General features: G+C 53.1%; 6 protein-coding genes across 6 annotated transcripts; 4 read left to right on the top strand and 2 right to left on the bottom strand.

The window, feature by feature from the left end:
• Window positions 1-201: 201 nt before the first annotated feature.
• On the top strand, window positions 202-1851 carry N7498_001254 (RTC4 family protein; the record flags this gene model as incomplete). Its single annotated transcript, XM_058448317.1, has 2 exons — window positions 202-1529; window positions 1587-1851. The coding sequence occupies 2 exons, from the start codon at window positions 202-204 to the stop codon at window positions 1849-1851; spliced, it is 1593 nt and encodes a 530-aa protein (XP_058313728.1).
• Window positions 1852-2548: 697 nt separating this feature from the next.
• N7498_001253 (M28 family metallopeptidase) lies at window positions 2549-4975 on the top strand (the record flags this gene model as incomplete). The annotated part of the gene is made up of 3 exons (XM_058448316.1): window positions 2549-3440; window positions 3495-4867; window positions 4919-4975. The coding sequence occupies 3 exons, from the start codon at window positions 2549-2551 to the stop codon at window positions 4973-4975; spliced, it is 2322 nt and encodes a 773-aa protein (XP_058313727.1).
• Window positions 4976-5245: 270 nt separating this feature from the next.
• On the top strand, window positions 5246-7114 carry N7498_001252 (MFS transporter; the record flags this gene model as incomplete). Its single annotated transcript, XM_058448315.1, has 5 exons — window positions 5246-5291; window positions 5345-5368; window positions 5459-5487; window positions 5592-6462; window positions 6513-7114. The coding sequence occupies 5 exons, from the start codon at window positions 5246-5248 to the stop codon at window positions 7112-7114; spliced, it is 1572 nt and encodes a 523-aa protein (XP_058313726.1).
• Window positions 7115-7634: 520 nt separating this feature from the next.
• N7498_001251 (TMEM14 family protein) lies at window positions 7635-8034 on the top strand (the record flags this gene model as incomplete). The annotated part of the gene is made up of 2 exons (XM_058448314.1): window positions 7635-7637; window positions 7702-8034. 2 exons carry the CDS (start codon window positions 7635-7637, stop codon window positions 8032-8034), a joined length of 336 nt encoding a protein of 111 aa, XP_058313725.1.
• A 788-nt stretch (window positions 8035-8822) lies between these two features.
• Window positions 8823-10212, bottom strand: N7498_001250 (putative C2H2 finger domain protein; the record flags this gene model as incomplete). Its single annotated transcript, XM_058448313.1, has 3 exons — window positions 8823-9512; window positions 9572-9975; window positions 10050-10212. The coding sequence occupies 3 exons, from the start codon at window positions 10210-10212 to the stop codon at window positions 8823-8825; spliced, it is 1257 nt and encodes a 418-aa protein (XP_058313724.1).
• Window positions 10213-10848: 636 nt separating this feature from the next.
• Window positions 10849-13200, bottom strand: N7498_001249 (uncharacterized protein; the record flags this gene model as incomplete). Its single annotated transcript, XM_058448312.1, has 1 exon — window positions 10849-13200. The coding sequence occupies one exon, from the start codon at window positions 13198-13200 to the stop codon at window positions 10849-10851; it is 2352 nt and encodes a 783-aa protein (XP_058313723.1).
• Between the last annotated feature and the right edge of the window lie 110 nt (window positions 13201-13310).

The raw sequence follows: 13310 nt of genomic DNA, 5'->3' as shown, positions 1-13310 counted from the left end.
GCGTTTGCCCTCACACATTGCCTTTATCCGCCCGCTTCGCAATCCCACGCAATAGCAATCGGGGTTGTCCCGGTCTTCTCTTCTATTCTCAGCCGCGCTCCATCGCGCCGGATCTAAGTTTGTGGCCGTAGACGCGACTTATCGCGCGAACCTCGGCTCTTTCCCCAACCTCCACCTCGAACCCTCGACACTCACCTTATAATGCGAGCCCAGGCGAAGCCTGATTCAAGCTATGCTTCGAACCACCTTACGACACGCGACCTTCAGGGGCGCAAGCATTTGCTGTCTACATTCAACAAGTCGCTCGACGAGAGCAGTGCTCCACCGACCGAGTCCGATTCAAAGCCAGAGCACCCTGCCACCGATGACGAGCCACAAAGCGATTCCGACGATGTTCTTAGTACCATGAGCTCCAATGCGATTGAGGAACTCGATATAGACTCAGAATATGCATCGAAAGGCGAGGAAAGCGCGCCTGCGACGGACGTTGAGCTCCCTTCTATCGAGAACGACTTTGACTTTGACGATGAGGATTTCATGGATGTTCAGCCCATGTCCCACTCGACAGGAAAGCTGAAGGAGCCTGGGACCGACGATGAACCAGTGAGCTCTAGTGAGGATGAATCGGACGACGACGCGCGAGTGAAAACAAAGAAAACATTGCAGGAGAAACTCGAGGAGCAGAAGCTCGATGAAGAAGTCCAGGGAGGTACAAGGAGGACATATGATGAGATGAAGGGCGATGATGAGTCTCAAGATGATCGAATCACCTCTTGGACGCAGGAGGAGAAGCGGTCGAAGAAGAACAAGAACACGAGCTATTCAAGGCCTAAATCATATCCCAGTTCGAGCACGCGCTCAGCTGCTGCCACGCCGGATAAACGCTCCCAGCAGTCCAAATTGGATTTCAAAAAGAAAAAGGAAGACACACCGGGAAAGCAAACTTTTCCAGCATTCAAAGTTCCTATGCAAATCGATGTTCTCAGTCCGCAGAAGCCTCGCGCCGGGGACGCCAAGGGATCAAACGATCCCGTTCCACAAGCTTCTAATTCGAACTCTTCAATGGGTACTTCGTTCTCAAATGACCCTCAGTTCATGTCTTTTGAGGACAATGCGTCGGATTCGCCCCTCAGCTCCCCACCCAGCTCTCAGGGGCCTCTCAAGTCACTCTGTCCGATGTGCAAGGAAGAGGTCGACCCAGAGCTTCTCATGCTGTTCGAAGCTCAGCCAAAGCAGCGTATCCGTGAACAACAGCAATTCTGTGCCTCGCACCAGCAAAGCACCGCTGAAAAGGATTGGGAGACGAAAGGGTACCCGGAAATCAACTGGGACACATTTGATGAGCGCGTGCAGAAACACCTCCAGGATCTTGAAAAGCTGTTAGTCCCGGATTGCACTTCTTACTACCGAAATATCCTGGACACAACCTTGAAATCCGGCCAGGCGAAGAATTTCCGCCTCACACTTGCTGGTGATGGAATTGAGACGATCTCTTGTGGGTATTATGGGACCAAAGGAGCCGCAAAAATGTAAGCAAGCATCCCTTTTGATTTTCCGTTTGAACAAGCACTAACTTCGATCCGCAGGTTACAAGGAATTGTCGATCGCTTCTCTTTGAAACTGCGTCGACTATCCTCATCCGACCACATCGTCAAAACAGCAGGCGTAGCAGGATACGCACAATCTGTTCTCGTCCCCGAGCTCGCGGTCCGCCTGGTCAAGGAAGATATGGACGTCAATGATCATGCTGCCCGCCAGATCCTGCGGGAAAGTATGCAGCTTGGTCAAAAGCTCAATCCTGCGGCGGACGATGTTGTTCCGGTTCCTGCTGAATCCGAAGAAGAAACTTAGGTCTGCTGTTTCATTCTTCAATTCTCTATCTTGACTCACAGTCTCCGGGTTCTTCTTCGGGCTGATCTTGGGTGGTTTTCGTCGGACTTAGCCACTGTATATGATATATATGATACCATGATACCTCTCTGTTTTATACTTATCTACTGTTCTTTTACTTGGTATGTTTACGGGGGAAATGTGAAATCAAACGTTATCTCACTCTCTGGTGATCCTTAACAGGTAGGTAGGGCTGCGCGAACCAATACGATGGTCATGGTCCACCACGTAGATTGATATTCTCTTCTAAGCAAGACAACAGGGCGCGCGTATCAGCCTTTCCCACCAAGCGCTTTCGTCCTACGTCCTACCCAGATAGATGGATCAATAAATGGTCTCTTAGAACAGCTGGGTTGACACCATCATAGCCTAAAATGGTGTTAACTGACATTGGAGCATCTCCAAACATTCTCCTGGGATCGTACACTACACTACCTGGGAATGTAGTCAGGTAATTGACTAGCTTTGTTTTGTGATACAGCTGGTTCTATCAGCCAAACAGCGGAACTAATCCGAACTATACTTGCTCGAAGAGGAAGGTGACACCTCAGGAATCACCTCCGCCCCAATCGGTTAGTCATCCGATAAGGCGATAAAGTGCGGAGACCTTAGAGCAACAATCAGTTCCCTCTCATCCCCCTCCTCCCATACGGCAAAGATGAGGGAGAAAACCATGCCGTTTTCTGAGACTACACCTCTTTTAGAGGTCCATGTCGCACCTCCGCGGCATCGGTACCCTCACCACGCCGTCCGTCGAGCTTGTACATACTTTCTCGGCATCCTACTTGTAATTGCCGTCATCCTCTTCCTGACCCCATTTGCCGTCCTACCTCGGGAACACGGCTCAATCTGGTCCTATCTCCCTTGGGCTCAGCCATTCCCCCATAAGGACTGGCCCCATGCGGACGGTCTGCCCTACGACCAGCTTCAGCAGGTCCTCCTCAATACCCCATCGGCCGCCAAGGCCCGCGAGTGGAGCGAGTACTATACAGCCGGACCCCACCTGGCTGGCAAGAATCTAAGCCAGGCCCTGTGGACTATGGACAAGTGGAAGGAGTTTGGAGTTGAGGATACTACTATCGCTACCTATGATATTTACCTCAATTATCCTTTGGAGCACCGTCTTGTTCTTCTCAAGAAATCAGGCGATAAGGCCGAGGTCACCTTCGAGGCAACTTTGGAGGAGGACGTTCTGGAAGAGGATCCTACTTCTGGATTGCCTGACCGAGTTCCTGTTTTCCACGGGTACTCGGCCACCGGCAATGTCACCGCTCAGTTCGTGTATGTCAACTTTGGTACCTACATGGACTTCCAGGACCTGGTGGATGCCGGTGTGGACTTGGAGGGCAAAATCGCCATTGTCAAGTATGGCAGAAACTTCCGTGGCTTGAAGGTTAAGCGTGCACAGGAGCTTGGTATGGTTGGTGTTCTCATCTACAGCGATCCTCAGGAGGATGGCGAGATCACCGAGGAGAATGGTTACAAGGCCTACCCTGATGGACCGGCCCGTAACCCCAGTGCCGTCCAAAGAGGTAGCACGCAGTTCTTGAGTATGATGTTTTCCTGAAAAGCTATCCTGGATTTCAAACTAACTGGTTAATTAGGTATTCTTCCTGGTGATCCCACAACGCCTGGGTATCCGTCCAAGCCTGGCTGCGAGCGGCAAGATCCGGACAATTCAATCCCCTCCATTCCCTCCCTTCCCATCTCCTATCAGGAGGTGATTCCTTTCCTCAAGGCTCTGAATGGCCATGGTCCGAAGGCTTCGGACTTCAATCGGTGGTGGCAGGGTGGTCGCCTTGGCCACAAAGGCGTTGAGTACAACATCGGACCTTCGCCAGAAGATGTAGTCATCAACCTGGACAACCAGCAAGAGTATGTGACCACCCCTGTGTGGAACGTCATCGGTGTCATCAAGGGACATATCGCCGACGAGGTCATCATCCTGGGTAACCACCGCGACGCGTGGGTTGCTGGTGGTGCCGGTGACCCCAACAGTGGATCTGCCGCAATGAACGAAGTCATACGCAGCTTTGGCGAAGCTTTGAAAGCTGGGTGGAAGCCTCTGCGTACCATCGTCTTTGCCAGCTGGGATGGCGAAGAATATGGTCTTCTCGGTTCGACCGAGTGGGTCGAGGAGAACCTGCCCTGGCTCTCCAAGGCCAACGTGGCCTATTTGAACGTCGACGTGGCTGCCACTGGCACAGAGTTCGGTCCTCGAGCTGCACCTCTGCTCAACCAGGTCATCTATGATGTGACTGGCCTGGTGCAATCTCCTAACCAGACTGTTCCCGGACAGACAGTTCGGGACGTTTGGGATGGCAACATTGCCACTATGGGAAGCGGCAGTGACTTCACTGCCTTCCAGGACTTTGCCGGTGTCGCCAGTCTCGACTTTGGATTTGGGCGCGGGAGCAACGATCCAGTCTACCACTACCACTCCAACTACGACAGCTTGGCATGGATGGAGAAATACGGCGATCCAACCTGGTCATATCATATTGCGTGCACCAAGCTTTGGGCACTCGCCGCCGCGCAGCTTGTTGAATCACCCGTGATCGCTTTCAGTGCTTCTGATTACGCTCGGGGTCTCGGAGACTATCTGGCACATGCGAAGCCAGCTGCGGACAAGATGCCCAAGGAGCACTTTGACTTCAGCGGTCTGGACCTGGCCATCGACAAGTTCGGCACGGCCGCGATCTTGTTCGACAAGTACACCGATGGCCTGAAGGCGCAACTGGGTGAGCACGTACCTTGGTACCACTGGTGGAAGAAGGTCCGACTCCTCTTCCAAATTCGGAGGGCCAACGACAAGTACAAGGGCATCGAGCGTGTATTCCTGTACGAGCCGGGCCTGGACGGTCGGAACTGGTTCAAGCACGTTGTGTTTGCACCGGGTATCTGGACGGGTTATTCGGGTGCAACCTACCCCGGACTAGTGGAGAGCCTTGAGGCTGAGGATATGGAGAACGCCAAGGTATGTCACCAAGTTTATTTTTTCGTTCACGTTTGCTGACCGTTTCTCCAGAAATGGAGCAGGATTATCGAGGAGCGGATTGACGCAGCCACCCAGCTGCTCCAGTAGACCTGGATTAATATCCGCGTTTTTACCTGCACATAAGCGGATAATCAAAAATTGGAAAATGCGCGTGATACAAATGGATCTCCAGGCGCTGACTGCATTCGGCACGGGCGGCAGCAAATCCAGTATTTAGCACTAGTTGGACGTAGCAACTCAACAGCTCGGGCCCATAAGAGTGGAGTCACCTCCACTGTAACTCGGCTTATTCATTTCATCTTCTTTTTTCTTTCTCTAAAGATTCATAGATCTGTGCCTGCCCGCCTGGGCACGAATATGATGCAGAAGCCCCAGCTGCCCGTTAGGCAGCTTTTAATATTGTGTACGTCGCTTTCCTCGCTTCGCAAACCGGGGAATACTAATTTGATTACGCAGCGATATGCCGATTCGCAGAACCCCGTAGGTTACCGCCTCATCCCTGTCGATGATCATGGACTTGAAATGCGCGTGGATCAAAAACATCAGCTAAGATTATTTGTTACTAACCAGTTGTGTTCACTTCTATTCTACCGTATCTTGTAAGTTGGTCGCCAAAATCCCCGAGTTTTCGGTCTTCACGCCGAACCTCAACCCCTTTACGAGATCGAATATCCAGGACATAGGATACTAACAATGTGAACAGCCTGAGCTCATTGAATATGTGGGTGTTCCCAAACCCGAAGTCGCCAAATGGGCTGGCATCGCCTCCGCGGTCGCATCCGTGAGTCAAGCCATCATGGCCGTGCCCTGGGGCACATTATCCGACCATATCGGCCGCAAGCCGATCATCATCTCAGGCCTGACATGTACCATGCTATTGTCGATCATGCTGGGCATGTCGCGGACGCTGGGAATGGTACTCGCATCCCGAGCCATGATCGGCCTCATGAACGGCAACGTCGGCATTATCCGCACGATGGTTGCAGAGATCGTCCCTGAGCGGGAATTGCAGCCGCGCGCGTTTAGCATCATGCCCATGGTCTGGACGATTGGAAGCATCTTCGGTCCGGCGTTTGGAGGAGCGCTGGCGCGACCGGCAGAGAAGCACCCCGCGCTCTTTGGAAACTCGGCCTTTCTGAAACGCTTTCCATTTGCCTTGCCGAATTTGGTGTCTGCTGTTTTCTTCATCGTCGGTATTACCACGGGATTCCTGTTTCTACAGGAGACGTTGGAGACCGAGAAGGATCGCTATGATCCCGGTCTTGCGCTTGGACACGCACTGACCGGCTCGTGCGTGTCGCGGAAGCGCCAGGCAGGGTTGAAGGAGTCGGACGAGGAGCGGACGGCTTTGCTTCCTGGAAAGAACAAGAAGACGAAGCTTGTTAAGCGGCCGAGTTGGGCCCAGGTCTTCACTCCGCAGTCCAATCTTGTCCTTTTGGCCTACACTCTGATGTCCGGCCTCAGCATGGCTTTTGATTCGGTGTTTCCTGTCTTCTTGCACTATCCGGTTCAAGAGCTCTACGACAACCCAGACGTTGAGCTGCCCTTCAAGTTTGCCAGTGGGTTTGGAATTGGTGAGTTCCCTCTTTAGTCAGTTCTCAACGCTAAACTAACACCCAACCAGACGCGCAAACCATCGGTCTTTACTACACGGTCATTGGAATTGCAGGCATGATGATTCAATTCCTGTTTTTCCCGCCGATAGTGCAGCGTTATGGCGTACTGAATTGCTTCAAATGCGCCGCCATTGCCATACCCATCATCTTCTTCCTTACTCCCTTCACGGCTCTTGTGCCGGAGTCACTGCAACTTGCGGCGGTTTTGCTGATTATGCTTGCCAAACTCGGTGCGTCGGTCTTCGGGATACCCTGCTGCACCATCCTTCTCACCAACTCCGCTGCGAGCATGACCGTTCTGGGTACGTTAAACGGCGTTGGGACAAGTGTAAGTGCTCTGGGACGTGCCGCTGGCCCTGCTCTGATTGGAGCCGCCTTTTCCTGGGGGATCAAGAAGGGGTCCGTCGTGATTCCGTGGTGGCTTCTGGGTATCTTGGGATCCTTCGCCATCCTTCCCGCGTACTGGATTGTTGAGCAGGAGGGACCTTCTCGGAAAGATGAGGAAGGAGATGAGGGAGAGGACCGAGACCAGGATCAGGATCAGGATGGAGGGTCCCGAGGGTATGGTGCTGCCGATTCCTCCACTTGTACAACCAAAGTTGCAAAGTGACAGTGGAATTTTCATGGCAGATGCCCGTGCAGGAGACTGACTTGATGACTTGGGGTAGTAATGAGTGAGCTCCCTTTAAAATTATGTACACAGATACTGGGGGCTATCTTAGAAAATAGCATTGCATATTAGAATGAGAAATGACATTGACGTTCTGCTGATTATCAATACAAAGACATGCTTTTCTAGATCCTGTTAATTGACATGAAAGCTCTTGAACGGATAGAGTAGAACAGGTCAGGGTTATCCGTGAGCGACATTATCTTGCAATTTACAGCCCAGATCACAAAATAGCCCGCGAGGACTGGACAAAGACCTCTTCTCAGAGGATATTGTAATTCGGACCACCCTTCTACCCCTCTAGGGTTTGTACTACCTAGTCGTCTCCGTCTCACACCTGCATAGACAATCCCGAGGTCCCGACCACCTTAGTAATCCCCGGGTCCACAGCTCCCCCAGCTTCACCATCATCACTCCACCTCATTCAACCCCGATCCAAACAAACAACCACACTACCAAAATGGTACGTTACATCTCCTCCACACACCCTCATGTCTCCAAGAACCAAAAACTAACAATCCAACAAGGCCAACCAAAACCCCCTCCCTACCAACTCCGCCCTCGCCCTCTCGGTCCTCACCTCCCTCGGTGGAGCGATCGGATACGCGCGTACCGGCTCGATCCCCTCAATTGCCGCTGGTCTTTCCGTGGGAGCCCTCTACCTCCTGAGCTTTGCGCGCCTACGCTCCGGCGAGACTTTCGGCGAGGAGCTTGGTCTTCTGGCTTCGGCTGTGCTAGGCGGGAGCTCGATTCCCCGCGTTATTAAGACCGGGGGTAAGCCCGTGCCTCTTGGGCTTTCGGTTCTTGCTACTTATGGTGTTGTTGTGTTTGGGCTTGCATTCCGGGAGAAGAGGGCTTAAGCTCAAGCTTAAGCTTATAGGGTCTTGATTGATTGGTCTTGTAGGTGCTTATTGGATGTGGTTGGGAGATGTAGGTGGACCGGAGATGGGCCTGTGCCCTTTTACTTTTATCTTCTTTTCTGTGTTTCTAGCGAAGATACTCCGTCAGTTGAATTGAGTTCGAGTTTCAAAGAGTTGGGGTCCTGGTGACGTTTATTTCGGTGGGTGTTGGGATCGTACGATACGTATGACAACCGTTGGAACTACTATCCGTCGAGTATAGCACAAGCCTACACGATAAGTTGGGGATCATACAATTGGACATCATGAAATGATTGATTCCCTACCTCGAGAACGCTAATGGTAAACTCACATTAGGGTAGATATATCGTCGAGCCTGGACAAAAGGCTCAATTGACTCACATCCAGGCCGTGAGACGGGAAGAAAAGATGAAACACACGAGAGCCGAGAAAGAGAGAGACACGTACGGTGGTATCCTTCAGGGCGCCAGTGAATCCCGATTAGTGAAAGGGAGAGAACCGTCGACCCAGACTCACCGAGGCTCAAGCGCATCGAGAACCAACTCTATTTCCAGGATCATTCGGGAGGCAGGCTTGTCTTTCGCCGGAACTACTGATTGCAATCAGGGCAGGTACAAAGCCAGCCAGCCAGATAGAATGTTCATATGTTGCCAGAGTATACGTCGAACTTAGCTGGAGTCTGTTGTCCGTCACTGTAGACACCCTTTGAATCTGATTCGCCATATCAGAGGATGGAGAGACCGATACCATGTTGTCTTTCTTTTCTCTTAGTGTGCCGGGTCTAACACCGTATCTGAATCACGGATCGTTCCCACCACCGCGGCGTCGGGGCCGTTGCCGAGCACTGTATGCTCCGGGAATTGTGGGCGTGCGACGGCGTACCGCGGGAGCTGAGACATCTTCTCTTCGGGGCTGATCGTATCATGCAGGTAAATCATTCTCGTAGCCTTGGACTTCTCCTTCTTGGTCGGCTTCTCTGCGGCATCCTTTGCCGCGCCCGAAATTAGATCGTTAACCGATGAGATAACTTGGCCGGTCGTTTGGTTCGCGTCTCCGTTTCCGTGACCTTGTGCTGGTGGGACTGCGTGGCCCATGTGCATTTGCTGCATCTGCTGCGCATTGACTGCAGGTGCGCCGAAGTGTGGGCGTTGTGGGAGGCCACTGGGCGCTGGGATGCTACCAGGCCGTGGGGGAGGGGTAGATTCGGTGGATGTAGGTTGCTGAGGGAATGGAGAAGCCCCGTAGCCGGGAGTGGGAGGGTATGCGGGCATCTGAGGAGGGTACCCGGCGGGAGGGTAAGGCGCAGCACCAGGGAATTGCTGCCCGCTGGCAGGAGAGAATGTCTGATAGACCGGACTAGCGACCTGTTGGTAGGGAGCGGCAGGGGCGCCTCCGTAGGGTTGGGGGTAGGAATACTGTTGCGGTGGAACAGGTGCAGACGCAGCGGGGGTTTGTCCCTAGTGGAGATATATCAGTTTTAGGGCTCAAACTCGCGCTGAATTAGGGTGGAACTCACATATGCATTATCAGCCTTTGGCACGAACTGCGGTGCAGGCGGTGCAGTTGGTCCTGAGCTCGCGGGGGTTGCTTCTCTGCTACTGCCACCAGTACCTGCTTCCGCTTTCTTTGCTCGATGTTCTGCCAATCGCCTCTTCATTTCCGACATATCCTCCAGCTTCGGCTTCTTCGCAGGCTGCCCACCCATTCCACTGCCTGCAGGCGGGTTACCAGTTGCTGCCTGGCGCTCAGCCTCAGCCTGGTGGAACTGTGCGGCGACGCGCTGCTGATGAGCGAGCAGCACATCTTCAGGCACACCCTCCATGCCGAAGATCTCAACATCAAGACCTGCCCGGTTGGGCAAAGCATTTTCAATCTCCGTGAGCTGTTCCTTGTGGACTTGGCTCATGTGTACCGACAATCCTAGAAGCGTGCGATCGATTAGGTCTGGCGTTTCCGGGGGACAATTGTCGCAAGCATGCGCCGGGGACTCTTACCTCCTGCAGTATTCAGTCTGCGACCACACTTGTCGCACTTGAAATGCTTTGCTTTTTGATGCAGCGTGAGAATCTTCAAGTCGTCGAAATCGCGCTCGCAGTAGTAGCACCATGGACGAGCCATGAGCTCGTCCAGGGATGGACCGCGTCTCTTTTTGCCCATTGCGACTGTGGGTATAGACCTAACGACAGCTGAGCAGACAAGCCGTCTAGAAAACTTGACAGAATGGCGAATGCAGAGACGCAATGAAGACGAATCGAAATTAGGAAGTGACGCAGGTTACCTCAAGACGAGAGCGGGCACGGCCAAGTCCAAGCGCACGTGATGGTCTTCACCACGTGATTTTGTACTATACACCTCTATCAGCGAAAGAAACGTTCTCGACTCATCTACATTGTGGTTGGAGCCGGCCAATTATGGCGGCTGGTCTTTTAATCAGATGCGAAGCGAATCGAAAAATCGGTGTGCAGTCCTCCTTTCTAGACTCTCTCTACCAGCCCCGTTGAAGTCCTTTCATCTTTTTCTGCATAATCCTAGTGCGATACTCTACTATACCCGGCATAGCTTGCTCTAGGTGGGTTTACAAGGGAATATGAAGTAGACAGCTTGTATAGCGAAAAGCTTTGCACTAGTAAAATAATTTGCGTTTTGCAGAGGCCCACCAGAAAGCCAAAGTAGCATCGATAGGCTTCCCGCGGGTAATGCTATCGTACAGACTCAGAAGTAGAATACACAGTCGCTGTAAATATCAGACTCATTGATGGTTTTGATCAAACTCATTGGAGGTGGTGATCCGACTCATCGGTGATGGTGGTGATCGGGGGGAGGTGGTGGTGGTAGACCCAGCTGGTAGGGAACATAGGGGAATGGTGCATATTGAGCAGGCATAGGTTGGCCAAGCTGGGCATGAGGGGGAGGGGGAGGAGGCGCGCTGAAAGGATTAGGTGCGTAGTGAGTCATGCCAATCGACGGCAGAGTAGGGCCAGGGCCCATGTGCGGGGGTTGCCCGGCCATGGGCGGAATGGTGTTGGGTGCCTTTGGTGCAAGGTTTCCAGTGGGAATGGGAGCAAGGGAAGGAGATCGACGGCGACGTCCAGGAGGCCGGGAGACTTCCTTGATCTTTCGAACATCGTCATGCACACGATCCTGTTCGATCTGTGCCTTGGATCGCTTGGGGTTGCGGATGCGTCCTTCGCGGTTGAAACGCTCCCAGTGGTCAAGCATGGCCTTGGTTCGCTTGGGGTTCTTCGAATTCATGATCTTCAGGCGGCGAGCTTCCTCAATTTCTTCTTGGGTGGCATCCCTTCTCAGAGAAGGTGTGACCTTGGTCGAGGAGTTTGGTTCGGGTGCTGGAGAATCTGTGGGCAATGAGGCAGTTTCCTCTGTCGAGCGGGAGACGTGAGGTGTAGCGGCAACCACAGTGCTTGCACCACGTCGGCCTCGGCCTCGGCCAGAAGTAGGAGTGTAGATAGTAGCCTGGTTGGAATCCAAGGAAGCCCGGGTCATTGGGGGTCGGCCAACTCCTCGGCCACGACCACGACCACGGCCTCGTCCACGGCCGCGAGGAGTACTCACGGGGGGCTCAACTGGCTGGTATGCCTCAAATGCAGGACGTCGGCCACCACGGCCTCGAGTGCGTCGCTTCGCGGGGTGGATTTCCTCCTCTTCGGTCTCATCTGCAGAGTCGTTTTGTGTCTCGGTGTCCGTCTTGGATGTATCAACTTCCACAGCCTTGCGCTTGCGGGTGTACTTGGGCGCCAGAGGTTCCTTTCGTTGCTCCCACAGCTTGGGGATAAACTCCGTGCCATGCTTGATGACAGGAGCCCAGCCGTCGGGGTTTCGGTCGTCGGGTGCGACCTTGGTGGCCATCTTTCTGGCCTGAGCAGGTGTCGGAACAAAGCCACCCTGAGTGAACGGGTTCTGCGGGTTCCACATGACAGCGGTGCTTGTGTTCTGGTTGTGGAAAACGTGCTTGTAGCCATACAGCATGGCCTCCTTCCGGTCCTCGAAGTTGCGAGGATCTTCCGGTACTCGAGCGAGAGGGTGACTCGTCTTCTTCTTGATGCCCATCATGAAGTCTCGCTTCGCATCCGGGGGAAGTGCACTGCGGTGATGGCGATGTGCCGAGAGGTAGAGCTGGTCGAGGGCGAGATATTCATCTTGCCAGACTCTCATCGCGAACTCTGCAGCCTCGGTGACGGCATACAATTCTTCAGGTGAAAGAGTCTCGGGCTTGCGAAGCATTTCTAACAAGTCGTCCAGTGAATTGAGATCGAGGAATTGGCCCTTGTCAGTCTTGGTCTTCTTGTACGGATCAGGACGGATCAGGGGCTCAGACGCATCGCGCTTCTTTGGCTTTGCATCTTGAAAGACATTTTGCCAGGTGTTATCTACCTTGGCCAAGTTCTGTTCGTATGTAGGACAAAATTGGTTGACATCGTTCACCGTCCAGAGTTTGGAAAGGCGATCGGTCATTTGCGGGCCTTGCCATTCAGCCACGCGCTTTTTGAAATCCTCTGCATAGGCAGTTCTAGGATTTGAGAGCCATTCAACAAGGTCGCGTTTCCCGGAAGCACGTTGGGCAATCTTTATGGGAATAAAAGAGATCTTGCCGACTTCGTTCTCGGCGTCGCTGTGCTCGCCGTTGACGGATGGAGCAGCAGTCACGGGCTCGTCTTCGCCGTGAAAGCCTTCTTCAGGTTGAGTCGTGCCATTCACGACATCTTCTCCGTTGACGTCGAGCTGTTCATGTTCTTCACCCTCGCCTTCGGCCTCGGCTTCTTCGTCAACGTCATCACCTTCGTCGATTTCTTCGGCATCTTCATCGATTTCGTCTTCATCGATTTCTGCATTCTCATCCTCGGCGTCATCATAGCCGTATTGATCATGGGAAGGATGCTCTTGGGCGACGTGAGAATTGAGCACATCTTCTTCAGAGATGGTCTGATCATCTGGACGCTCGAGAAGCTTTCCACACCAGTCGCATTTTAATTTGCGCGAGAATGGTTCAGGCGACTGAGAAATTTGGGTGGAAGTTGACTGCGGCCGGAAAGGTTCGGAGAACTGTCGGCGCAGCGGCGAATCCTGACTGTCGCCCACATCCGAGGACGGATTGTCCATATCTAAATCAGGCCTCGGGATGGGGGCCATGATTAGATGATAAGAGAAAGTGCCCCCCTAGATAGAGAGGGCAAGGCAAAAAGAAAGACCTGACGTGTCAGATCGAGAAGTGGAAGGCGAGGAGGTTCTGTATAGTTCGT

Source organism: Penicillium cinerascens (assembly GCF_028974065.1).
Source record: "Penicillium cinerascens strain IBT 15544 chromosome Unknown contig_16_segment0_segment0, whole genome shotgun sequence".
NCBI lineage: Eukaryota > Fungi > Ascomycota > Eurotiomycetes > Eurotiales > Aspergillaceae > Penicillium > Penicillium cinerascens.
This window is presented reverse-complemented; position numbering and strand designations above follow the sequence as displayed.